Source organism: Dryas octopetala, chromosome 2 (genome assembly GCF_963921425.1).
Source record: "Dryas octopetala chromosome 2, drDryOcto1.1, whole genome shotgun sequence".
In the NCBI taxonomy this organism is placed as follows: domain Eukaryota; kingdom Viridiplantae; phylum Streptophyta; class Magnoliopsida; order Rosales; family Rosaceae; genus Dryas; species Dryas octopetala.
Window position 1 is genome coordinate 19,349,703 of NC_141367.1, and position 27,004 is coordinate 19,376,706.

The 27,004-nt window shown below is 34.6% G+C and overlaps 3 protein-coding genes, 1 long non-coding RNA gene and 1 pseudogene across 4 annotated transcripts; all 5 read left to right on the top strand.

Annotated features, from left to right (window-relative positions):
- The first annotated feature begins 3,431 nt into the window (after window positions 1-3,431).
- On the top strand, window positions 3,432-4,100 carry LOC147293795 (uncharacterized). The gene has a single exon (XM_086231130.1). The coding sequence runs from the start codon at window positions 3,438-3,440 to the stop codon at window positions 4,098-4,100; it is 663 nt and encodes a 220-aa protein (XP_086087256.1). The 5' UTR covers window positions 3,432-3,437.
- Window positions 4,101-6,782: 2,682 nt separating this feature from the next.
- LOC147293796 (secreted RxLR effector protein 161 pseudogene) lies at window positions 6,783-7,484 on the top strand (annotated as a pseudogene).
- A 5,431-nt stretch (window positions 7,485-12,915) lies between these two features.
- On the top strand, window positions 12,916-14,005 carry LOC147293797 (uncharacterized). Its single transcript, XR_015120787.1, has 2 exons — window positions 12,916-12,950; window positions 13,656-14,005. It is a non-coding gene; the product is annotated as an uncharacterized LOC147293797 (long non-coding RNA).
- Window positions 14,006-17,115: 3,110 nt separating this feature from the next.
- LOC147293798 (uncharacterized) lies at window positions 17,116-19,681 on the top strand. The gene is made up of 3 exons (XM_086231745.1): window positions 17,116-17,837; window positions 18,075-18,586; window positions 18,828-19,681. Exons 1-3 carry the CDS (start codon window positions 17,162-17,164, stop codon window positions 19,482-19,484), a joined length of 1,845 nt encoding a protein of 614 aa, XP_086087871.1. The 5' UTR covers window positions 17,116-17,161; the 3' UTR covers window positions 19,485-19,681.
- A 3,034-nt stretch (window positions 19,682-22,715) lies between these two features.
- Window positions 22,716-26,303, top strand: LOC147293799 (protein ACCELERATED CELL DEATH 6-like). The gene is made up of 3 exons (XM_086231746.1): window positions 22,716-23,537; window positions 24,708-25,219; window positions 25,465-26,303. Exons 1-3 carry the CDS (start codon window positions 22,862-22,864, stop codon window positions 26,059-26,061), a joined length of 1,785 nt encoding a protein of 594 aa, XP_086087872.1. The 5' UTR covers window positions 22,716-22,861; the 3' UTR covers window positions 26,062-26,303.
- Window positions 26,304-27,004: the final 701 nt, after the last annotated feature.

Genomic DNA, 27,004 nt, shown 5'->3' on the forward strand with positions numbered 1-27,004 from the left:
TAACCTTGAGAAGCCATTGATGATATGCGACAATAGAAAAGATCTTCCTCTCTCTCTTCACGTCCTTATGCACTTCTAATATGGGATAGGTTTTGTGCTTGTATATTGTGTAAAAGAGGGGAGACCTAAGCCTTATATTTATAGGTGAAAGCCTTAAGGTTTCTTACCCATAAAGAAAACCCAAAAACTTATCCTTATCATCTCCACAATCCAAAACCTAATATGATAGATATTCCTTATTAATTAGGACTTTATTTCACCTTAAGAAATCAGATAACCAAATAAAATTTCTCTTCTTGTATCCCAAATAGATGTAAGCTCAAATAAGTTCCTTACATTCTCCCACTTGAGCGCCACATCTATTCAAAACCCTTCTTTACAATCAAGGATTGATTTCCTTATGTGCACAACTTTTGGAAAGCTATTTGATAACAATATCTATCTCAAACTTATTGTCGAATATCATCAACTCATAGGACTATAGACATGATTTCCAATGTAGTAAAAGGTACCATCCACCTATAATCATAACAAAACAACAATATTCACATCAAGTACCAACAAGTTATGGTCAAAAGTTATATATATGACAAGTGAGGTTAATTGTGAAATATCACACTTGACATATAAATGGTCCTCTTTATGATCACTATATGATCTAACCTTAATCCTTAATGAAGAGCCCTTATGTTGACAAGATCGACATCTTTATTTATGTTGCCTAATAAACTAAAATTTAACCCATTCATAAACTTAAAAGCAAACATAACACTCCTTAACTTTAAGACATATACATGAATCACCAACTTAAAATATTAGCAAATTAAAAGCTTAATAGCTCCCACTAAATTATGGCATCTTTAAAATTGGATAGTGCCCTCATGTTGGTGACATGCTTCTGAAAAACTGAATTAGAGACAACTTTATTCAATGAGTCAGATATCAAGTCTAGGGACCCTTTCACACATAATAAAATTCACTTCACACATCACTTTAAGAACCCTTGAAGAATGGTGTTTTGATGACTAAACAAACAATATGCAATAACATAAGCCTTAACGAACTTGTTCTAACAAAAATACGTATTTATAACATTAATGCATCTGAGAAATCTCTTTCATAGATACTATATTCTAAAATTCCTTATAGGTACAAGAAAAACAATGTACCAAAAACCAAATAAGCTAGAATCCTATCTCAATGGAAGCATAAAGGTCATGACTGAATATAAATATAAGCATACCAAAACAATATGCGAGAAAAATATTAATTGTTCTTTTCAGCTTTTTTTTTTTTTTTAAATTCTGTATGCAGTATTAATTTCACCTTTGGGCAGAGAATAAAATGCAATAATAAAACCTTATCACAAAGCCAACATATAAAATACAAAATTCATGAAAATTTCTACACCTGTGGGCAAGAAGAAATATTCAAAAATTTTGTGTATATATACATTACAATGTGTCATTTTTGAATTGAACCAAATACAATATTTAACCTCCTTTGGAATGATCTTTATTTGTTTTAATCCAAAAATGCAATCTTGATCAAAATAAATCCTTGAACTAAGAAAATTTATAAATGAATGGACCACTTTGGTGATATATACATTCTTCTTTAGATTTTTCTTAGAGCATGATCAAAAACTGAAGAAGCTTTAATAGGTAATCGACATATATAATATAATACTAGAGTTATATAACATAATACTTGATACAGATAATGAAAATTTTAGCAAAATTATTTAATCAATCTGTATGATTAAAACTGCATCAACACATATTTATAGCTAGCCAAGACCTCAAAGTATATAGAAAGGCTAACAATATGCAATCAAAAATCTGTAGCAAAGAAAAGCATATTGCAAGTTCAACGTACTTCATATTCAAACCACTATATTCATAAGTTTCAGATGCATCAATTATGAATTCTATGACACTACAAGAAATGTGAGCAAAGCACACTCCTCATTGGTGGCACAAAATGGAGTGTCAATTGGGAACTTCAGTCCTTATTACCCAATTGACACCCATTTTTGTTAAAATCGAGACACTTCAGTCCCTATTGCCTAATTGCCACCCCATTCTATGCCACCAATGAGGGTGTGCTTTATGTAAGACTTATTGCTGTCTTAAACCATAAAGTGTTGGTCTTCTAATCACATTAGGAATAAAGGGCTGCAGTGTTTGATTAGGAACTTAAACCAGCTAGAGTTTTGGTCTTGGTATGCCATTAATTTTCGGCTGCAATACCAAATCTCATAAGGATTCCATATTCTTGTGGACTTAGGATTGATTAACTATTAGCATTGCATAAGGACACACAAGTTTTCCTTTGATGGGGATGACTCTTGCTGTGATGCATATAAATAGAGGTCCCTCTCCAAACGATCAAGTATTCTCAAAAGTGATATTCACCCCATCTAGAATAAGAGATAAAGGGATCGGATTGGAGAGAAGAGCTCTGTTTCTTTGTTCTGCAGAATTCGAATTTTCCTTGCTGCTGCACTACTTGTTTTCATGGCTGATCAAGGTATGTGTTTTAGAGCATACAACTATAAAGTATTACATGTGGTATCAGAGCCTAAGTTGCATGTTCTAAAATCTGATTGCTAACCTTTAAAATCAAGGTAACCATGTCTGCTTGCAAAAATCGATTTGTATGCTGCCTGTTTTTTTTTTTACAAGAAACTTTGATTAATCGATTATATAGATATACTAATCAGCATATATATATATATATTACTTGATTGCTTGCATATGTTTAAATTCAAGTGCTTAATTATATATATATATAATGTCAAGTCTGCATGTACTTTTATGTTGCAAGCTATACTGCAAATTGTGTACTGTTTTAATCGAGACAAGCATATTTGTCATTGAACTTATTCAATTGATGTATCATAGATATTCTGCTAAACTAAGAATGATGAGATTGCATGATTACTTAAATGTATATATATATATATATAAAATATTGATTAACAAGTGTGATCTTGGTATCAAGAATCAACCAGATCACACTTGACAGCCTATAGATCGAATCTGTAGAATTTTTGAATCAATCAAGTGAGCCACAGCAACTTGGTCCATTCAAATATTTTGCAATCAAAGTTATTGATCTAAAAAATATTGCATCATAACTGAAATCAAATTGATTAACTTTCTGTCCACAGATGAGAGTAACTCAATTTGAAATCACTTATGATGGAAAGGCATGTGATATAAACTACATGAGTTAATAAAGAAATTCCTTCAGTCCACAGACGTGGGAATCTTTTTATTCAAGAAACTCATGCATTTTCATATTATAGTGCTTCATATACATGTTTAATTCTCAACCCACATGTGTGAATTAATAATGTAGTAAACTTTAAAGTTTTCATGGGGATTGTGTTAATTTGTGAATCTTGCTTTAATGCTACAGTCAACACTTCAATGAATTATAACACTATTGAAACACTGACTGGATCCAACTACAAGAAGTGGAAACAAGACCTTGAGATATCTTTGGGATTGCTGGATTTTGATATAGCACTTAGGGAAAATGCACCAGAAATTCCTGCTGCTGATGCAGCAGCAGATGTTAAGGCACACTATGTTAAGTGGGAGAAGGCCAATAGGATGGCCATTCTCATTATGCAGAGATCCATGTCACCAGCTGTGAGGGGTGGCATTCCACCTTCTGACAATGCTAGAACATTCCTTGAGTCTGTTGGACTGAAATTCAAGGAATCTGAAAAGGCTGAAAAAGGCATTTTGCTGAACCAATTGACTAATATCAGGTATAATCGAGAAGGGGGAGTAAGGCTGCACATTCTGAATATGATTGACATTGGTACCAAGCTGAGAGAACTCAATGTCACAGTTGATGATAGTATGATGGTTCACCTTGCATTGAACTCTCTGCCAAGTGAATTCGAGCAGCTGAAAAGTAACTATATCTCTCAAAGGGAAACTTGGACTCTGGATGATCTGATAGGCATTTGTGCACAAGATGAACAAAGACAGAAAAGAGAGAAAGATAAGAACCATGTTAACCTGATTCAAGCTAACCCGAGAGAGAATGCTCAAATTGCTGCTAGGGCCAACAATGCTTAACCTGCTGCCAGGGCCAATTTTGCAGGGAATAGAAACAATCCTAAGCTGGGGCAGAATAAATGTTTCTTTTGTAAGAAACCAGGGCATATGAAGAAGGATTGTAGGAGGTACAAACGTTGGCTAGAAAAGAGAAAGACTAAAGGTAATTTTGATCATGTTTCAGTATGTTTTGAATCTAATACTATAGAGGTTCCTTCTGATTCTTGGTGGCTTGATAGTGGTGCAACAATTCATGTTACTAATTCTTTGCAGGGGTTCATAACCAAGAGACCACCAAACAAGGATGAGGTGAAGGTGTTCGTAGGCAATGGAGAGAAGATCCAGGTGGACTTCATTGGATTAGTTAGGATTAAATTAGAGTCAGGATTCATTTTGGAATTAGTTGATGCAGTATATGTACCTTCCATTAGAAGGAATTTAATTTCAATTAGTAGGCTTGTTAAATCAAACTTCAACTTTGAGTTTGATCAATTTGGTTTCAGCATTTTCAATAACAAAGTTCTAGTTGGCAATGGAATTTTAGTTGACAATCTTTTTCGTTTGAATTGCAAGCATTCTGGTTCAACCATTAACACAATCAGCAGCAACCTATATTCAAATAAACTAAACCCGTGCAAACTTTGGCATAAAAGACTTGGACATATATCAAAGGAAAGAATGAACACCTTATGCAAAGAATTAGTGTTGCCACCACTTGATTTCAATGACTTGGAAGATGTGTGCATCGAATGTGTAAAAGGAAAATTCACAAATGCCAGAAAGAAAGGTGCGGTTAGAAGCCAAAATCTGCTAGAACTAATACACACAGACATTTGTGGACCTTTCCCTAACCAGACACATGATGGTTTTAAATACTTCATTACCTTTACAGATGATTTCTCCAGATTTGGTTATGTGTACCTAATAACTGAAAAGTCTAGTGCACTGGACATGTTTAAAATCTTCAAAGCTGAAGTTGAAAATCAGTTAAATCTCAAGATCAAAGTGGTAAGGTCTGATAGGGGTGGGGAGTTTTATGGAAAATTCGATGAGGCTGGTAGAAATCCAGGTCCTTTTGCAAGGTTTCTACAACAAGAAGGCATTGTTGCTCAATATACAAATCCAGGAACCCCACAACAAAATGGAGTTGCAGAGAGGCGCAATAGAACCTTGAAAGACATGATTAGGAGTATGATGTGTTGCTCTGACCTTCCCATTTTTCTTTGGGGAGAAGCTCTTAAGGCAGCAAACTACATTTTGAATAGAGTACCCACCAAAAGTGTGAATAAGATACCTTTTGAACTGTGGAACAATAGGAAACCTAGTCTAAATCATCTTAGAGTGTGGGGCTGCAAGGCTGAAGCCAAGTTATATAATCCTATGGAAAAGAAACTAGACCCAAAAACTACAAGCTGCTTTTTTGTTGGATATCCAGAAAGAACAAAGGGGTATAGATTCTATTGTCCAAATAACATAACCAGATTTGTTGAAACACGAAGAGCTGTTTTTATAGAAGATGATACAGTTGAAACAAAAGAGGAGGGTTTTGTTTTTGATGAGCTACTAGATAGCAGTGAGAATCCACCAGTCCTAGTTTTACCTCATAGAAACTTGAGCAATGAGAAACCTTTAGAAGCTGAGAATAATCTTCAACCACCTGAGCAAATTATTGAGCAACCACCAGCAAATCAAGCAAATCTGCCAGCTCAGAATGACAACATAGAATTAAGAAGATCACAAAGAGAGAGGAAATCAGCCTTGTCTGATGATTATCTGGTATACTTGCAGGAATCCGAGCATGACATTAACAATATAGATGATCCAACCACCTTTAGGCAGGCTTTGCTTAGTGAACAAAATGATAAGTGGCTAGTAGCTATGAAATCTGAATTAGAATCAATGAAGAAGAATGGTGTCTGGAAATTAATGGAAAAACCTCAAGGGTGTAAACCTATAGGTTGCAAGTGGGTTTTTAAAACCAAAAGGGATTCAAAAGGGAAAATTAACAGATATAAGGCAAGGTTGGTTGCCAAAGGCTTCACACAGCAAGAAGGGATTGATTATAATGATACATTTTCTCCTGTTTCCACAAAAGACTCATTTCGAGTCATAATGGCACTCGTAGCACATTTTGACTTGTCACTTCATCAAATGAATGTAAAAACTGCATTCTTGAATGGAAACCTTGATGAAGATATATACATGCAGCAGCCAGAGGGTTTCATTCAAGAAGGGGAGAATCATTTGGTTTGCAAGCTAGATAAATATATTTATGGTTTGAAACAAGCATCTAGGCAATGGTATCTGAAATTTGATGAAGTGGTGAGATCACATGGTTTTATAGAAAATCCAGCAGATGAGTGTATATACCTTAAGGTGTGTGGGAGAAATTTCATTATTTTGATTCTATATGTTGATGATATCCTCTTAGCTAGCAGCAACTTGACCTTTTTGCACGATACCAAGATGTTTCTGTCAAAGCATTTTGAAATGACAGATTTGGGTGAAGCCTCTTATGTGTTAGGCATTGAAATCAGCAGAGATAGAGAAAGAGGGTTACTCGGACTATCACAAAAGGGCTATATTGAAAAGGTGCTTAAAAGGTTCAACATGGAGACTTGTGCATGAGGTGAAGTTCCCATTACAAAAGGAGATAAGTTAAGCAAGAAACAGGCACCTCAAACAGCTCAAGAGAGAATGAAAATGAATGACAAGCCTTATGCCTCACTGGTTGGGAGCATTATGTATGCTCAAGTCTGCACAAGACCTGATATTGCCTTTCCTGTTAGTGTTTTGGGCAGATTTCAGTCCAATCCAGGCCAAGCACATTGGGTGGCTGGCAAGAAAGTCATGAGATACTTACAGAGAACAAAGGATTACAAACTGGTATACAAAAGAAGTGAAAGTTTAGAATTGATAGGATTTGCAGATGCTGATTTTGCAGGATGTGTGGATTCACTAAAATCGACCTCAAGTTTCGTTTTCATGTTTGGAGGAGGTGCAGTGTCTTGGAAGAGTGTCAAACAACATTTAGTGGCTTCATCAACAATGCAAGCAGAGTTTATTGCATGCTATGAAGCCACCGTGCATGCAGTGTGGTTGAAAAGTTTCATTGCAAGCTTAAAAGTGGTTGATTCGATTGAAAAGCCTATACAGTTGTGGAATGACAATAGTGCTGCAGTCTTCTTTACTAATAACAACAAAAGATCTTCAGGGACTAAGCATTTGGACCTTAAATATCTGCTAGTTAGAGAAAAGGTTAAACAAGGGTATACCAAACTCGAACACATTGATACAAGTTCAATGATTGCTGATCCACTTAACAAAGGGCTTCCTAATGCAGTTTTTCACAAGCATGTAAAGAGCATGGGGTTGCTGAGTGGTTTTGATGATGTGTTAGATTAGTGGGAGTTATGTCTCATATATCTTGTTTATTTTTGTTGTTTTTTAAGTTTTACTGACAGAGTGGTTGATTATTGTTTAGTAACATGTTTCATTGAATTTTGGTGTTATGTTTCTAAACTATAATTTTTACAAATATGATTTCATATTTTGTTTTGATATGATTGGCAAATGAATAAAGTAAGGTATGTCTGTGCAGCATAGCTAGCAAAATAAGGTAGCTGCAGCACATATGGATTCATGAAAGAGCCAATTTTCATTTTCTAACTAAAGGAGATCTTAGTAATCTCTCAAGAGGACTTATGAATGTTTGTTTTGATTCTATGATCCTGGTCTTGACGGATGCCACATGTGTTTTTGAAGATTGATATGTGTGATTATAAAGACCTTGAATGATAATGCTCAATGTGCCTTGATGGTTCCATATCTAATCTTCAATCATGACAGTGGCTTGACAGAGGAATATAGTTGGGTTAAGTTTCAACATGGCCATTACAGTAATCAACACTAAGCCTCAGTGATTATTTGACCAAGTGGGAGAATGTAAGACTTATTGCTGTCTTAAACCATAAAGTGTTGGTCTTCTAATCACATTAGGAATAAAGGGCTGCAGTGTTTGATTAGGAACTTAAACCAGCTAGAGTTTTGGTCTTGGTATGCCATTAATTTTCGGCTGCAATACCAAATCTCATAAGGATTCCATATTCTTGTGGACTTAGGATTGATTAACTATTAGCATTGCATAAGGACACACAAGTTTTCCTTTGATGGGGATGACTCTTGCTGTGATGCATATAAATAGAGGTCCCTCTCCAAACGATCAAGTATTCTCAAAAGTGATATTCACCCCATCTAGAATAAGAGATAAAGGGATCGGATTGGAGAGAAGAGCTCTGTTTCTTTGTTCTGCAGAATTTGAATTTTCCTTGTTGCTGCACTACTTGTTTTCATGGCTGATCAAGGTATGTGTTTTAGAGCATACAACTATAAAGTATTACACTTTACTCATATTTTTTGTAGTGTGATCAGATAGCTATGCATATAAATAAAAACCTCATAATCACTGATCCATATATCATAACAGAAATATAGATGAAACTTAAAATCTTAAGACCACAAGTATTCTCAAACATAAGCATCAATTAATTAAGTGCTTTTCTGATCATGCATGCTCTCAGTTTTGATTGTAGCTTAGCCATATATGTAGGCTCTCAGGCTGTGAGTTTGTGTTTGAACTAATAAAAAAAGGCTGTGAGTTTGTGAGTTGGTCTGGTATAAAATAGAAAAACGGATATATCCCTTCCTAACGGGGTTGGGCTGTTTAAATTTATTTTTTTCTTTTTTGGTTCTTAAATTTTAATTCATTTTCCTAGATTAAATGTTATTGGGGTCTAGTGAGCAAACCTGAGGGTCCATCTAGAATTTCTCAAATAAGTTTGGAGGGAGTGCCCTCAGGTTTATAGAATTATGCATGATGATGATAAGTCTAGCACTTTTTGTTAAGTTTACATTAGATGTAAACTTAAAACAATATTTAAACCATCACATATTCATAACACTACAAGAAAAACTTTAATACATATCACTATTTTAATATCAGTTTTTATATTAACTGATATTATAAATCTTTAGATATCAGTTAATTTTTTAAATGATGTCTTAATTCATTAACATATCACCATTTTTTTCTTTCGATATCTTAATTTTGTATTTTTGATTAACAAATAGATAAAACTGATATGTAAAAATCATAACTGATAACTATATTTCACCTAAAAAACACATTTCCCCCAACTTAAAAATTTTGACTGAGTTTCCTAACCCAAGTCACGATATCCCTCACTGGCCTCTCGATCAAACACACACATTCCCTCACACTCGCATCGCACGCTTCCCTCAACCCTCAGCCTCTAGCTCTCTCTCTCTCTCGCCATCGTCGCCAGCTCTCTCGCCGTCGCCGTTGCCACAGCTCTCTCGACGTCGCCGTCACCACAGCTCTCTCTCTCTCTCTCGCCGCATCCTCTCTCGTCTCATCCATCTCTCTGTCTCACGCAGTCATCGTCGCCTCCCTCCCTCCGTCTCACCACCATCCTCTCTTTATCTCATCATGGCCTCCATCTCTCTGTCTCACCACCATCCTCTCTATTTATAACCCATCGTTCGTCCCGACTCTCACCTAGTCACCCATCGCCAATCTAAGGTAATTTTTAATTTAGGTTTCTGTTTAGGGATTTCGGTAATTTTTAATTTGGGTTTCTGTTTAGGGATTTAAGTAATTTTTAATTTGGGTTTCTGTTTAGGGATTAAGGATGTAGGATTTCTGTTTAGGGATTTTTGTTTTGCTTCTGAATGTTGGTTATGGTTATTCATTGATTTTGATTTGGGTGTTGCTAATTTTTTCTCCTGCACTTGCTCCATTGAGATCTGAATTATGGGTCCTTCCCGTGACATCATTTTGATTTGATTTGGGTTTTACGAATCTTCTTTCATTTGTTTGGAATTGGAGTTCTCCATTTTTTTTATAATCATTAATCTTGCATGTCTGTAGTTGAGGTCTGAATTTAGTATTCCAATTCAAATTGCGAATTTTTTATCTGATTTATTATTTGTGGTTTTTCTTTTTGTACTTTATTCTCATTAAAAGTAGTTTTTTTTTTTTTGGTGTAAATTAAAAGAAGTTGTTTAATGGTAATTAATTTGTAATAAGAAGTTATTTCTTATTAATGTTTTTGTATTGATATCAGATCTGGTGGTTGTCATTGTGTTTGCAACTTGTGGTGGCATTGCAACTCTGTCCACTATCATAGCTCTTGCTTTGTTTCTAATGAATTTCTTTTTGAAGATTGGGAATTTTCTTCTATACTAAGTCCTCAGCATTTAAGTTTGATCTTAATTTCTATTATTTTGCTGGCTTGCTGATTTATGTGATGAATTAAATATGATTTGTATTTGAGTTTGGTTTTAATTTCTAGCTTTCATGTGCATTTGATTCACGTGGTTGAAGGATTTTCATAAGTGCATCAATGGTGCTCTGCATTTTCATGGAGACATTCATCAATGAGTGGTAAATATTTTCATGCTAATTTATTATTGTGTCTTACAGTGACATCTTGATTCAATGAGACAAATCAATACTACGTCATTATGTTTAAAGTTCAATGTTAAATTATACCAGCATTGCATTGTCTGTATGTCCCTTCCAACATTGATACACCTATTCCTCATATTGTTTGCATTAAATCCAAAGAAGGTGAAATGACTCATAATCCTCAGTTCACTACCTGTAATTTCTGTATGACTTTTGCAGACTACAATCACTTGATGGAGCTCACTGAGGAAATGTTGAGTGGTAAATCAATACTACTTAATTACTTGCTTATTCCTTATATTGATTTTCATTTAATCAAATGAAGGTGAAATGACTGAGTACAATGACTTATGCAGACTACAATGAGTAGATGGAGCTCACTGAGGAGATGTTGAGTGGTAAGCATCATTGATGCATGTCTCCAACATGTGCTCGTAGGAAGTTTGCTAACCTGAATGTGTTACAGATATCCAACTGTAACATCACTGATTCTGGAGTTTCTTATTTGAAAGGTATTCTATAGTTTTTTCTAGTTGTCAATGCATCAATAGTTTTCTGCTTCTCTCAATTTCTATTTTTCTTAATTGTTTGTGTACACACACATTCAAACACAATCATAGACTTTTTATGTATGCAATAGAAAAGTAGGATGGTGACACTATTTACACACTAGCTATGTAGAGAGAGAATCCAATTTTGATGCACTACCATCTTAATTAGCTCAAGCTGTAAAGGAGCAACAACTGATGATGCTCCTATTCTTAACAGATTTGCTTTTTTTTTTTTTTACAAGCTGTAAGAGGTTCTCTCTTCCCTTCCCCCCTCCCTCCCTTCCTTCTTCCATCCTTCTCTGATTTCACGTTTGATATGTTTTAGCTACTTAAAATGTAGAAATATTAATTTTGACTGTGGGACCACCACCTTGTGCTATAGTTTTTGTGGAGTAAATAAATAGTTGCAAATTCTTCTATCTAAGATGATCTTGCTTTTGTACATATTTACAGAAGGAATATTTTTTATAATATGTTTCAATCCCAGCTGACCCAAATGCAAAAGATAAATTGTTCTCAACTTTTTGATAGTGGTCATAAATTTAATTTATATTCGGTGTCGATTCTAGCAGGTTTAACGAATTGCATGCATATATGAAATATCAGTACATAAATTCACCAAATATGTAAATCACCTCTCTACACTTGTAGCAGCAACAAATATGTCTAAACATGAAAAAGAAAACACAAATTTCATTGATGTAGCAGCAATTTCCTTTGCATGCATGTATACATATGTGTATGTAAATAAAGACATATGTGTGTCCAAATTTTCTGTTTAAACAAGTTGTTCAACATGATTTGAGTCTGTGATGCATAGTGTAACAATTTGTGTGATGGCTAAAAAAAAAAAATATATAAAGCTAGATTGCAGTAAATTTATGAGGACATGTCTTTTATAGTTGAATTTAATGTCTTTTGTGCAATTTGTTTTTATATATATATAGCTGGACTGCTAGTTGATGTTGAGTTTAATATCTATTATATTTCTTTTCCATACTCCCATTGATTTTTGTATTTATATTTGTTGCTAGTTTGAATCATGTACATGTCTTTTTTTTTCTTAAGGGTTTGTTGCTAGTTGAAGAGAATAATAGCTTTACTGCTTTATCACTAAATCATGTATCTGTATGGTCATGAAACAAAGAACTTGGACCTTTTGGCTTGTGCAAAGGAATTACACAGCATGTTAAAGACAAAAATGCTCCATACTGCCCTCCCTCCCTCCAATCATTTCCCTCACTAATCAATTTTTTCACTATCATTCTTTTCTCTCATTGGTGGTGACAGAGGCATGCATCTATATGGTCAACCTTGCTGCTGCAATGAAAAATGAAGAGTGGTACACCAACTACTGGAGATGCACTTTAACTTCAATGGAATTTGGGTTCAGACCATGTTTTGAATGAGGATTGCAAGTCTGGCAGCTAAGTGGATCATTCTTTTCATAAGACTAATAGTATTTTAGTATTCCAATTCCGGTTTGGTGATTGTAATGAATCTAATGATGGCTTTATAATGCTACTTTTTGTGTAAGGACTGTTTGGAATATATATATATATTGAATTTCACTAATTAAGTTGAAAGTTTGCACCCCCTATGCCCTCCAAAAATGAGGACAAATATCTCCCTTTATTTGAGTTCTGGGTACTCAGTGTTATATTACATGTAATATATACATATACATATATATATAGTTATAATTGATGTTATTCTTTGGCTAGCCTCATGATTGTTTGTACTAATTCCTCTTAATCTTGATCTTTGCAACCACATCTGGAAAAGGGTGATAAAAGTAATGATCAAGCTGATGATTGGGCTTTTGAGGAGGTAGGTGCAAGAACCATATATATTTTGAGGCTTAGAACAAGTTTTAACTCATATGTTATAGATTGTGAAACATCTCATTATAGGATATTCATTCAAAGGAAATTGTTCTATCTGCTTAGTAATTATCTAGTGTGTACATGGGCTTTGTGCTTTATTTTCTTTATACAGATAATATCTAGAAACAAAAGTGTCCATTACTTATTAAACTAGATTATGTCCTTTCCAGCATGGAGTTATTGTTTCTTGTTTTCATTCTATATGATTTAAACTTAAAAAACCTTGTAAGAGTTCCCACTGAAGTGTTTCAAACCAATAATTAATAAAATGCCTTGTTATATATTCATCACATTAGTTGGGTTTGAAACTTCTCTGCCTTGGAACTGCTTTTCTTGTCAACTTGTGTGGTTTGCTTATGTACTGCATGTGTGTGTGTGTGTGTGCACTTTTCTTGGAACTGCTCTGGTTTGGGGATTTCGAACTTCAGTGGCCTTTTTATTTCATTAATTGATTCCTTTAGGTACAAGGGCAGAATATATAAATGTCAACTTTGGTGACAGTGGCATATATGCAGGATTATTTATAACATTGGTCAGATTTTGTTGCATTCTTTTGATTTGGTGAAATTGAGTTACATGCATGTTGAGATATTGAAATTGACATGAATATTATTAATATTAATTTTGCACTTGTCTTTAATGTTTGTAGTGGACTAACCCGAAGAACAAGCGGAATGGTTATACACAAGAACGGATTGATGAAGTTCCAGTTGAATGGGAAGAGTTCATTACCCTCAATTATCTTTAGACCAATTGGTATATATGTGGTAGCTGCATGTAGACAGTGTTTAGAATAGTTCTTATGGAGATAGATTTTGTGAAGGTGCTTATGGAGATAGAATAGTGATTTTGGGGTATACATGTATTGATGAGGCCGGGCTATCCATATTTTTATATGGATTTGTAATCTATTTTTGTTAACTTGATTACGCTTGAGTTTGGATGTTGGATTAATTTATATGAATGAAAGAATTGAAGTTGGATTACTTTAGAAGTTTACTAATTGTTGCATGGATGCATGCCAATCAATTTTTATCCATATCAGAAGTTTACTTTGGATTACATATCAGATTATGAAAAAAAGCAATGATAAGGAATAGAGTTTCAACATCATTTAAAAAACAAAAAACCGATATCTAAAGTATACTTTTATATTAGATTTTAAGTACAAAAACGATATGTTATATATCTTTTTATATCAAATTTTAAGTACGAAAACGATATGTTATATATCTTTTTATATCAGATTTTCATTACCAAAACGACATTGAATACATTATTTATATCAGTTTGAAAAAAAATAACGATATAATAAGTATCTTACATATCAGAATTCAGTTTTTAAGATATCAGAAATGTTTAATATCCGATATCGTTGATTGTATATAATATCAGATTATCAAACAAATATGATATCTAATATATTATAGACATCGGTGAAAAACCGATATCTAATAGGGGAGAATAGATATCAGCACTCAATATATCGGTAGAATACCTAAATAGATATCGGTTTTTCACTGATATCTATTAACGTTTTTCTTGTAGTGTAAGCTTGATAGGTGTGTGTGTCCAAATTAGTTCGATACATTACCAATGAGTCACAAGTGTATATTCAAAAGTGCTATAATATCTCAATAACATGAAAGTCAATATAGATGTTCTCTTAATTAAGTTGTTTTGTATTTATTTATATGCAATATTGTCCATAAGAGTCCGTTGAAATTAACAAAGCAATATATATTGAATTGTCTAGCTATTTAATTCAGATGTACATTATACATACATATATGCAATCCCAAAATAAATTTGGACATGCACCATTTTGATCAAGAAATTAGATACTTTAATAGATATACATAACCTTATAACTATGGCGCACGGCCACAATTGCTATCAATTAACAACCATTCAATACAAATCATGGTAATTGAGATTTTACCCGTGTAATTCATAGAAGCTAAATCAAAATATCAACTACGACATACATATATATATAATTAAATCACAGGCCCAAAACAGAGTTAGATAACCAAAACATGTGTTCATCCATATATATAACCTTAACAATTATCATAAAAGCGTAATAAAATAGACCTAATTTCTTTTAGGTGCAGTCAGTGCACTAGCCCACTTGTCGAGATCAATAAAAAAGAAAAAGGCTTTAGTCGATCTTTTCATAACAAGTAGTTTCTAGTAGGGTTAAATATAAAAATAATCCATGAATTTTACAGTGAATTTCAATTTGGTCCATTAACTATAAAAAGTATCAATTTGGTCCATAAGCTTTTCAAGTTGTACTAAAGCAGTACAAACGTTAACTTCCATTGAAAAATTTAACGAAAACTGACCATGTGCACAACAAGTGACTATATTTTCAAAGGCATTTTATTTCGTTCATCACATTTACATGTGACCAAGTCCGTTAATTTTCGGATGTAAGTTAACGTTTGTACTGCTTTGATATAACTTGAAAAGTTCGTGGACCAAATTGATATTTTTTATAGTTAGTAGACCAAATTGAGATTCACTGTAAAGTTCGTGGACCATTTTTGTATTTAACTCTTTCTAATAATGCAAGCATAAAACTTAATTTCCCACAAAGCTTTAATTTTCTGTTCTAGTGTACAAAACTAACTAAATAAATGCATCAAATCAAATTCAAATCCTCAATCATCAAAAATTGCATTATATCTTTAAATATGTATATATATATATATATATATACATAGCACATATGCATGACTTTAAGTATATATACATATATATATGAGACAGCAAGATCAACCAAAGGAATAGATATGCTCTATATATATTTATCAACAAGAAAAGGACATGAGTGCATACAATGGTCTGATTTCGTTATGCATGCAGTCCGTTTAATTGGTAACCATGCAAATCTATATACTCAAACCCAATTAAGGGATACATATGCCGATACAATCATGGGTTAAATGCTATTGCCATGCGGAAAAGCGAGTAAAATAGACTAATATAGATACGCATCCTTAGAACATAAAACCAGACATCGTTTAATTATAAAATTATGTGATCAGCCTGCTGATTATAAAACCAGACATCGTTTAATCATAAAATTATGTGTCTCGGTTAGTTGCCATTTTTGAAAAGTTAATCTGTTGTTACAATAATTGTTCGCTACCTATAAGTAGACACAGTTCACACATGTGACATGCCTCTATTCAGTGCATTGCTGTACTTAATTAATTAATTTCTCTCATCCACTTTGAGCTCAATAAACAGGCTGCTGGAAGATGTGGGAGGCGGCTGGGTATCCTGGGAGACTTGGACTTTTGTCTTTTGGTTTTACCAGGCAACTGAGGCAAGTGGGTTAGGTAGTTATTCTTTAATAAAAAATTATTTAAGAGGTTTAAGAAAAACACACTTGGGAATTTTCGTAGGAAACACACTTGGGTAAAAACTAAAAAGTATTAGTATAATAATCATTTCTATTTTTTTTTTTTTAAATATTGTAGGACTATTTTTATTTTGCTACAGAAGTCTTGGTCTACAGAAGTCTTGCTACAGAAGTCTTGGTTAGTTGCCATTTTTGAAAAGTTAATCTGTTGTTACAATGATTGTTCGCTACCTATAAGTAGACACAGTTCATACATGCCTCTATTCAGTGCATTGCTGTACTTAATTAATTAATTTCTCTCATCCAGTTTGAGCTCAATAAACAGGCTGGAAGATGTGGGAGGCGGCTGGCGGCTGGCGGCTGGGTAATCCTGGGAGACTTGGACTTTTGTCTTTTGGTTTTCCAGGCAACTGAGGCAAGTGGGTTGGGTAGTTATTATTTAATAAAAAATTATTTAAGAGGTTTAAGAAAAACACACTTGGGAATTTTCTTAGAAAACAAACTTGGTTAAAAACTAAAAAGTATTAGCATAATAATCATTTCTATATTTTTTTTTTTGTAATATTATAGGAATATTTTTATTTTGCTACAGAAGTCTTGCTACAGATGGAAGTCTTGGTTAGTTGCCCGTTGTTTTTGAAAAGTTAATCTGTTGTTTCAATGATTGATCGCTACCTATAAGTAGACACAGCTCACACATGCCTCTATATATTCAGTGCATTGCTGTACTTAATTAATTAAATAAGTTGAGAGAGAGATCAGTTCAAAGCTTGCCAAATATGAATCCTTGTCTGTATGAGGCAGCAGAAATGGGTGATGTTGGTTTCTTGAGAAGAAAAATAAGTGGAGATGTATCAATTGATCATCTTCTTCATCAAAAAACACCTAAAGGAAACAACATTCTTCATGTTGCCGCTGAATACAAGCAGACAGATTTCTTCAAAGAGGTCCAATCACTTGATATGAATCAATTCAAGCTATTTTGGGCCACCAACAAGAAGGGAGAAAGTCCGCTCCATATTGCTGCCAGAGTAGGCTCAGATGAAGTAGTAGGGTTTCTCATTGAACACGCCAAGAGGATGACAACGTGGCGGCATGGTAAAGGAGTAGATCATGATGATGATGAGGAAAGCGGGCGAGCAAAGTTAACTTATGATGGAGCAGATAAGAAAAAGCTACTCCGAATGACTAATTTGAAAATGGATACAGCACTGCACGTGGCTGCCCGTTACGGTCATGGTGGAGTGGTGACGCTGTTAATGGCAGCCGATCCTAAATTGTGTTGTTTTACTAATAGTGCACACGAGTCGCCCTTGTTCATTGCTACTCGCCAAGGCTTTCGGCTCATAGCTCTTTCTATTTTGAACGAGTGTCCAATATCCCCTTCTTATAAGGGCTTCAACGGTGTCACAGCTTTGCATGTAGCGGTAACTCAACCACATGAAGAGGTCAAAGGTAAAGTACACTGTCATGGCAGCATGCAATTAATTATAACTTTCAGGTCATGCATCTTCATTATAGAAAAACGCATTATAACCCAATTCTTTTCTAACCTTTTTTTTTTTTCACTCTCACTTGAAGTGGGGATCGTGCATGTAAAACATATCCATCTCATGTAAGATATATAGGTGACTTTATCCCAATTCTTTTCTAATTTTTCGATATCAACGTACGCATATATGCATCTTGTAGACTTGATCCAGACTATGGTCTCGAAAAATCCAAAATTGGTGGAAGAAGTTGACGCACTTGGGTGGACTCCCTTACACCACGCAGCACTGAGCGGGAACCATGAAGCAATTGGAGTGTTGATGGAACGTGAATTACGTGATAGTTGTGCTCCTTACATGAAAGACAAATATGGAATGTCAGCTCTTCATGTCGCGGCCTATGCAGGTCACACCAAAGTCATGGAAGAGCTAATTCAGCGTCGGCCTGATATTTGTGATTTGCTCAACAACAAAGGCCAAACGGCTCTGCATGCTGCAGTTTCTGGTGGACAAATAAACGTTATCTTATATATATTGAATAGGCCTAAGTATGCATGGCTAATAAATGAAGCAGATGACGATGAAAACACTCCTTTGCATCTGGCTGCCATTTATCAACATCATGAAATTATGAGAATGTTGATGCAAGATCCTAGGGTGGACAAGATTGCTACCAATAAGGAACTCTCAAAGGCCACTGACATTGGACAACAGGTACACAATTAATTTTGAGTGCCTTAAAGAGCTAGGCACACAATATTTGACCTAGCTTTATTTTGAATTATTTTGAATCTTTGGCAATTATACACATAAAATATATGTGAACAACGATCCATATATTATTTAATATACATTACCTCTCAGCTTCTCCCTAATTAATTAGGTCAAGGTTTAAAAGCATCAATTGATTTTTCATATGTTGACTAAAGAGTACGTTTTGTCTATAATATTTTAGGAAATGAATATTGGTAATAGTACGGGTCTGGAGCAGCTGGGGTGCTCAGTTGGTCTGCCATTTTTCCAAGAACAAATCAAACGTGATTTCTGGAAATTGAGATCTCCGGATGAAAACAAAAGTGGAAAGCAAGAAAGACGTGAATCCAGACTACTCATAGCGACGATTATCGCCACTGTCACATTTGCAGCAGCTTTCACTGTTCCTGGAGGAACAGAAAAGGGAATTCCGATTTTATACAAACTTCATCATTATAAAGTGTATTTGTATTCTAACCAATTTGCCTTCGCTGCCGTAGCTTTTGTGATTTACAATGAAATAGTAGAGAAGCCATTCTTATCGCCTCGTACAGTTGAGCTTCTCATTCGGGTTTCCATTGGAGGAATGGCACTAGCATTTACTGCCGGCATTAATGCAGTGAGTAGAGCAAAACAAAAGGACGACCAAAACAAAAATGCCCCTGGTAGTGTTAATTATCTCGACCATGGTTGGTTGTTACAGCCGACCTTTTACTTGTATGTGATATTAATAATTCTCACTCTCGCCTTGCCTAGAGCGTACCTTCTGGCAAGTGCACCCCTCAAGCGTCTCAGGTTTCGAATCCTTAATAAGTCTCTCCAAATTAGACTCAAGCTAGTAATGTATATGAAAAATTGAGAGCATTTCGAGCTTTAAAAATCTCAAAGTCATCCTGCACTATGTATAAATATGTAGTACAATAAGATGTAAGAAAATGTACGAGTAGTACACATTTTCAAATAAGATATACGCCTTTTAGTTAATTTGTAGTTTGCGAGATTGATGTACTCTTTTTATGACGTTAATTCAGTATAATAAGATGTTCAATTTGATTCTTCAGAAATTCATATTTTAGTATATGTGATACATGCACCTAGCATTACTTATCCTAAGATTAATAACTCTTCAAACCAGCACCGTATTGCATGCTACAAATAACTTCATATATGTATGTACATACATTGTATATAACGACAAGGGAACAACTTGCAAACAGGATAAATTAATTAGTGGCATACTCAATTAAGCCTGATCACTGAGTCCCATATTCTTTGCCTAATTGCCTTGTACTAATTGTTTGGAGCTTTGCATAAGAGGTTCAATAATTCAATAATTCAATAATCTAATCCTCCTAGCCTCCTATGTTCTCAAGTGATGACACACTATCTTTTCAATACTTAATTACTTTCAAACTCTAAACCCAAGAAAGATCAGCAGAAGATCTTATTTAGAATGAACAAGTGACATCCCTAAGCCTGATCAGCCGAAGATCTTGAATCTTTTCATACACAGAGTGATATAGATCCTATAAATACATAGTAACCACTACACCAAAACGGAGCTTCCACGGCGGGCGTTGCATGCCGTAAATTGATATTTACGGCGTGCCGCTGTGTGTCGTTGAAGCGCATGCCGTGAAAGGTCTATACTTATAATGACGTGCAATATACACCGTAAATGTAAGCATAACACGCCATAAATGACCATCTCTCCCGTTTAAAATTACTATTTACGACATGATCTGCACGCCGTAATTAGTCTGCATATTACGGCTTACATTTTGCACGCCGTCTTTGAGTTATTATTATTATTTTTTTGCTTATTTATACATATGCAACTTAATTTCTATCTAGCTTCATACATGCACCTGCCATTTAATTTTATCAAATAAAATACTGCATCAAAATAAATGTACGAGAAATACACACTTCATTAAAATTATGGTAATCAATTCCAAATACAAACACCGTCTTTGAGTTATTATTTTTTTTTTTGCTTATTTATACATATGCAACTTAATTTCTATCTAGCTTCATACACCTGCCATTTAATTTTATCAAATAAAATACTGCATCAAAATAAATGTCAGAGAAATACACACTTCATTAAAATTATGGTAATCAATTCCAAATACAAAGTAACATTTTTAAGAGTTAGAAATTAAAGAGTAAATAACAAAATGCAAGCCAAAACAATATATATTTCATAAGTACCAAGAGTTCCTAACTATATATGCTGCCTTGATTGAAATAAAAAAAGGTGCAATAAACTAGCCTCCCATACAGCCATATATTCACTACCACAAAAGCACTTATTTCTGGCGAAATTAAATCGTCAGGAAAAAAAAATTTCTGGCGGAAAAATAGTTAAATACGCCAAGATTATAAAGCAGTGGCGGATAGAGTTTCCGCCACCATTAATACGGCAGGCAAAACACTTTTTCTGGCGGACAGCTGTCTAAATCCGTCAGGAATACCATTTCACGCTGACAAGGCATTAAACTTTTCCTGGCGGATATATCTGCCGGCATTAACTAAGTGCTGACAGATATAACCGCCGGCATTAAATAAGCCCTGGCGGATATAACTGCCGGCATTTACTAATTTCTGGGGGATATAACTGCCGGCATTGATAGTATATCAGCCAGGAAAATAAATAAAATATATAAAAAAATACTTTCCTGGCGGATATAACCGCCGGCATTGATCGTGTATCCGCCAGGAAAAGTAATAAAATATATTAAAAATCCTTTTCTGGCGGATACAACCGCCAGAATTATTGAATATATATAACAAAAAATAAATGAAATTATATTTGAAATAATTAATATAAAATAAACTAATTAATATAAAACATTTCCAATAATAATTATACACTAATAAACAAAAAATCTTTCAATTAACAATACATGTCAAATAATATTGTTCTATCAATAGAGATAAAATAAAGTAGGCAAACAAAAATAATCTACTCAAGTCCAGCAGCAGAACCCGAATTCGAAGCTGAATGTGACCATGATCCTCCCTGCGGACCAAAATGTCTCATAAATTCTTCATCACCTAAATTACCAGAAAGCAATCTAGAAAATCCAACACCTGTAGAGTGATGTGACCCACCAGAAGATGGCTGATAAGGTACCTCTGGCCGATAAAGAAAAAAAAGAAAAAAAAAAAAGGTTTAGGTTGATTGGGGTTTTGAGTCTTTGGACAATTGGAAAGAAAAAAAAAAGTTTGGGGTTTCGTTTGGCTCTTTTAGGGTTTCGTTTAGTTATTTTTAAACCTTAATCATAATACATTTATATATATAAAATAATAAAAAATACTCTGAAAGCCTATATCCTAATATTTTATATTATATATATATCTTAAAGAATATAGAGTATATAGAGTTTAGTGTATAGATTATAGAATATAAAGATATTATGGTATATAGAATATATAGGATTTAGTATTAGAGTTTAGTGTATAGATTATAGAGTATAAAGAATATACTAATTTTATTTATTCATTATACTAATTTTATTTAACAGTATTTGCCTCCAGCACGCATTGTGTTCATTTTATATCACATGAAACCTATTATATAATTTGGTTTCTTCAATATTTTTTTATCAATATTGTAGATAATATGTTAAATAAACATATGGTAAAGTTTCATTCAAAATTTCTGTATTTTGATAGCAATTTTCGCCTTTTTCATCTAATTTTTATCGAAATTTAAAAATCTTCGAAATTTTCGTCGAAATTTCCATCGAAATTTCCCCGAACCCCAAAATTTTATTTCTTGATTGGACTACAAAATTTCAATGTGTGTACTTTGCTGCGAACCAATGGCTTTCTACATTTTCCCAAAACAACATTCATTCATTTCTTTCTTCCCCGTCAACCACGCGGACTGAAACGACGCCAAAAATCCAGATCCGGAGGATCATCTTCTGAGCTCTATCTACGACCACCTCACTTCTAACAAATGGCTGAGAGTTAGCAAGCAGCCTTGGCCACGAGTGCAGAAGTCTTGCTACAGAAGTCTTGGTCTACAGATCGAAGTCTTGCTACAAAAGTCTTGGTTAGTTGCCGTTTTTGAAAAGTTAATCTGTTGTTACAATGATTGATCGCTACCTATAAGTAGACACAGTTCACACATGCCTCTATTCAGTGCATTGCTGTACTTAATTAATTAATTTCTCAACAACCTTAAATAAGTTGAGAGAGAGATCAGTTCAAAGCTTGCCAAATATGAATCCTTGTCTGTATGAGGCAGCAGAAATGGGTGATGTTGGTTTCTTGAGAAGAAAAATAAGTGGAGATGTATCAATTGATCATCTTCTCCATCAAAAAACACCTAAAGGAAACAACATTCTTCATGTTGCCGCTGAATACAAGCAGACAGATTTCTTCAAAGAGGTCCAATTACTTGATATGAATCAATTCAAGCTATTTTGGGCCACCAACAAGAAGGGAGAAAGTCCGCTCCATATTGCTGCCAGAGTAGGCTCAGATGAAGTAGTAGGGTTTCTCATTGAACACGCCAAGACGAAGACAACGTGGCGGCATGGTAAAGGAGTAGATCATGATGATGATGGGGAAAGCGGGCGAGCAAAGTTACCTTATGATGGAGCAGTTAAGAAAAAGCTACTCCGAATGACTAATTTGAAAATGGATACAGCACTGCACGTGGCTGCCCGTTACGGTCATGGTGGAGTGGTGACTCTGTTAATGGCAGCCGATCCTAAATTGTGTTGTTTTACTAATAGTGCAAACGAGTCGCCCTTGTTCATTGCTACTCGCCAAGGCTTTCGGCTCATGGCTCTTTCTATTTTGAAAAAGTGTCCAATATCCCCTTCTTATAAGGGCTTCAACGGTGTCACAGCTTTGCATGTAGCGGTAACTCAACTGCATGAAGAGGTCAAAGGTAAAGTACACTGTCATGGCAGCATGCAATTATAACTTTCAGGTCATGCATCTTCATTATAAAAAAACGATAATACCCAATTCTTTTCTAACTTTTTTTTTTTTTTCACTCTCACTTGAAGTGGGGCTGTGCATGTAAAACATATTGATAGAATTAGAGCATCTAACCCAAAATTAATTGGCTATGGGTGGAGAGACCCAAAACTTATAAGCACATATGCTAAGTTCTAGTTTTTCGATGTCTGTCATGGCAGCATGCAATTATAACTTTCAGGTCATGCATCTTCATTATAGAAAAACGATAATACCCAATTCTTTTCTAACTTTTTTTTTTTTCACTCTCACTTGAAGTGGGGCCGTGCATGTAAAACATATTGATAGAATTAGAGCATCTAACCCAAAATTAATTGGCTATGGGTGTAGAGACCCAAAACTTATAAGCACATATGCTAAGCTCTAGTTTTTCGATGTGGGACATTGCTCCACATTACTCTCAACACGCCCCCGCACGTGTGGCGATATTTTGATCCTTACACGTGAACAAATTGTATTGGGTGACGTGGAAGCATGTGTGGCCGTTGGGCCTTACACGCGGATAACCAAGCTCTGATACCATGATAGAATTAGAGCATCCAACCCAAAACCAATTAGCTATGGGTAGAGAGGCCCAAGACTTATAAGCACATATGCTAAGCTCTAGTTTTCTGATATGGGACATTACTCCACATTACTCTCAACACATATCTCATGTAAGATATGTAAGATATATATATATAGGTGAAAAAATTATATTGACTAATTTTAAACCCCTAACCACTCAAAAAATTTGTCTAAACCCCCATCCATATAGAAATTCTCTCAAAACCCCTTAATATTTACAATTCCTTTTATACCCTCATATACATAATAAATGGTCATTTATAAATAAGTCAATAAATATATATAACATCTTTCGACAGTACTACCCCCTCAATTCTAATTTGTCGATATCAACGCATGTTGTAGACTATATAGAAAAACGCATTATATATAACCCAATTCTTTTCACTCTCACTTGAAGTGGGGCCCATGCATGTAAAACATATCGATCTCATGTAAGATATATAGGTGACTTTATCCCAATTCTTTTCTAATTTTTCGATATCAACGTACGCATATATGCATCTTGTAGACTTGATCCAGACTATGGTCTCGAAAAATCCAAAATTGGTGGAAGAAGTTGACGCACTTGGGTGGACTCCCTTACACCACGCAGCACTGAGCGGGAACCATGAAGCAATTGGAGTGTTGATGGAACGTGAATTACGTGATAGTTGTGCTCCTTACATGAAAGACAATTATGGAATGTCAGCTCTTCATGTCGCGGCCTATGCAGGTCACACCAAAGTCATGGAAGAGCTAATTCAGCGTCGGCCTGATATTTGTGATTTGCTCAACGACAAAGGCCAAACGGCTCTGCATGCTGCAGTTTCTGGTGGACAAATAAACGTTATCTTGTATATATTGAATACGCCTAAGTTTGCATGGCTAATAAATGAAGCAGATGACGATGAAAACACTCCTTTGCATCTGGCTGCCATTTATCAACATCGTGAAATTATGAAAATGTTGATGCAAGATCCTAGGGTGGACAAGATTACTACCAATAAGGAACTCTCAAAGGCCACTAACATTGGAGAACAGGTACACAATTAATTTTGAGTGCCTTAAGAGCTAGGCACACAATATTTTACCTAGCTTTAAAGCTTTTTTAATTATTTTGAATCTTTGGCAATTATACACATAAAATATATGTGAAGAACGATCCATATATTATTTAATATACATTACCTCTCAGCTTCTCCCTAATTAATTAGGTCAAGGTTTAAAAGCATCAATTGATTTTTCATATGTTGACTAAAGAGTTCGTTTTGTCTATAATATTTTAGGAAATGAATATTGGTAGTAGTACGGGTTTGGAGCAGCTGGGGTGCTCCGTTGGTCTGCCATTTTTCCAAGAACAAATCAAACGTGATTTCTGGAAATTGAGATCTCCGGATGAAAACAAAAGTGGAAAGCAAAAAAGACGTGAATCCAGACTACTCATAGCGACGATTATCGCCACCGTCACATTTGCAGCAGCTTTCACCGTTCCTGGAGGAACAGAAAAGGGAATTCCGATTTTATACGGACTTCATCATTATAAAGTGTATTTGTATTCTAACGAACTTGCCTTCGCTGCCGTAGCTTTTGTGATTTACAATGAAATAGTAGCGAAGCCATTCTTATCGCCTCGTACAGTTGAGCTTCTCATTCGGGTTTCCATTGGAGGAATGGCACTAGCATTTACTGCCGGCATTAATGCAGTGAGGAGAGCAAAACAAAAGAACGAGCGAAAGGATAATGACCATGGTTGGTTGTTACAACCGACCTTTTACTTGTATCTGATATTAATATTTCTCACTCTCGCCTTGCCTAGAGCGTGCCTTCTGGCAAGTGCACCCCTCAAGCGTCTCAGGTTTCGAATCCTTAATAAGTCTCTCTAAATTAGACTCAAGCTAGTAATGTATATGAAAAATTGAGAGCATTTCGAGCTTTAAAAATCTCAAAGTCATCCTGCACTATGTATAAATATGTAGTACAATAAGATGTAAGAAAATGTACGTAGTACACATTTTCAAATAAGATATACGCCTTTTAGTTAATTTGTAGTTTGCGAAATTGATGTACTCTTTTTATGACGTTCATAATTCAGTATAATAAGATGTTCAATTTGATTCTTCAGAAATTCATATTTTAGTATATGTGATAGTACATGCACTTAGCATTACTTATCCTAAGATTAATAACTCTTCAAACCAGCACCGTATTGCATGCTACAAATAACTTCATAAATGTATGTACATACATTGTATATAGCGACAAGGGAACAACTTGCAAATAAGATTAATTAATTAGTGACATACTCAATTAAGGCTAATCACTGAGTCCCATATTCTTCGCCTAGTTGCCTTGTACGAATTGTTTGGAGCTTTGCATAAGAGGTTCAATAATCTAATCCTCCTAGCTTCCTATGTTCTCAAGTGATGACACACTATCTTTTCAATACTTACTTTCAAACTCTAAACCCAAGAAAGATCCGCAGAAGATCTTATTTAGAATGAACAAGTGACATCCCTAAGCCTGATCAGCCGAATATCTTGAATCTTTTCATACACAGAGTGATATAGATCCTATATATAGATACATAGCAACGACTATAAATGACCTGGTCACCAACATATTTCATTGACTAATTAATGTTAGATTGAATTTTGATTAAGCGTATAAATTTGGATTTCCCTTAATTGAGTGCCAAGTTTGAGATTCCAATTTGGAACAACCTGAACATTTTAATTATTGATAAAGAGAACGAATTTAAAAGATATGTACTGAACTAATTAAGTGACTCTTCTGTGTATGAATGTATTGTACAACCCAACTCCAATT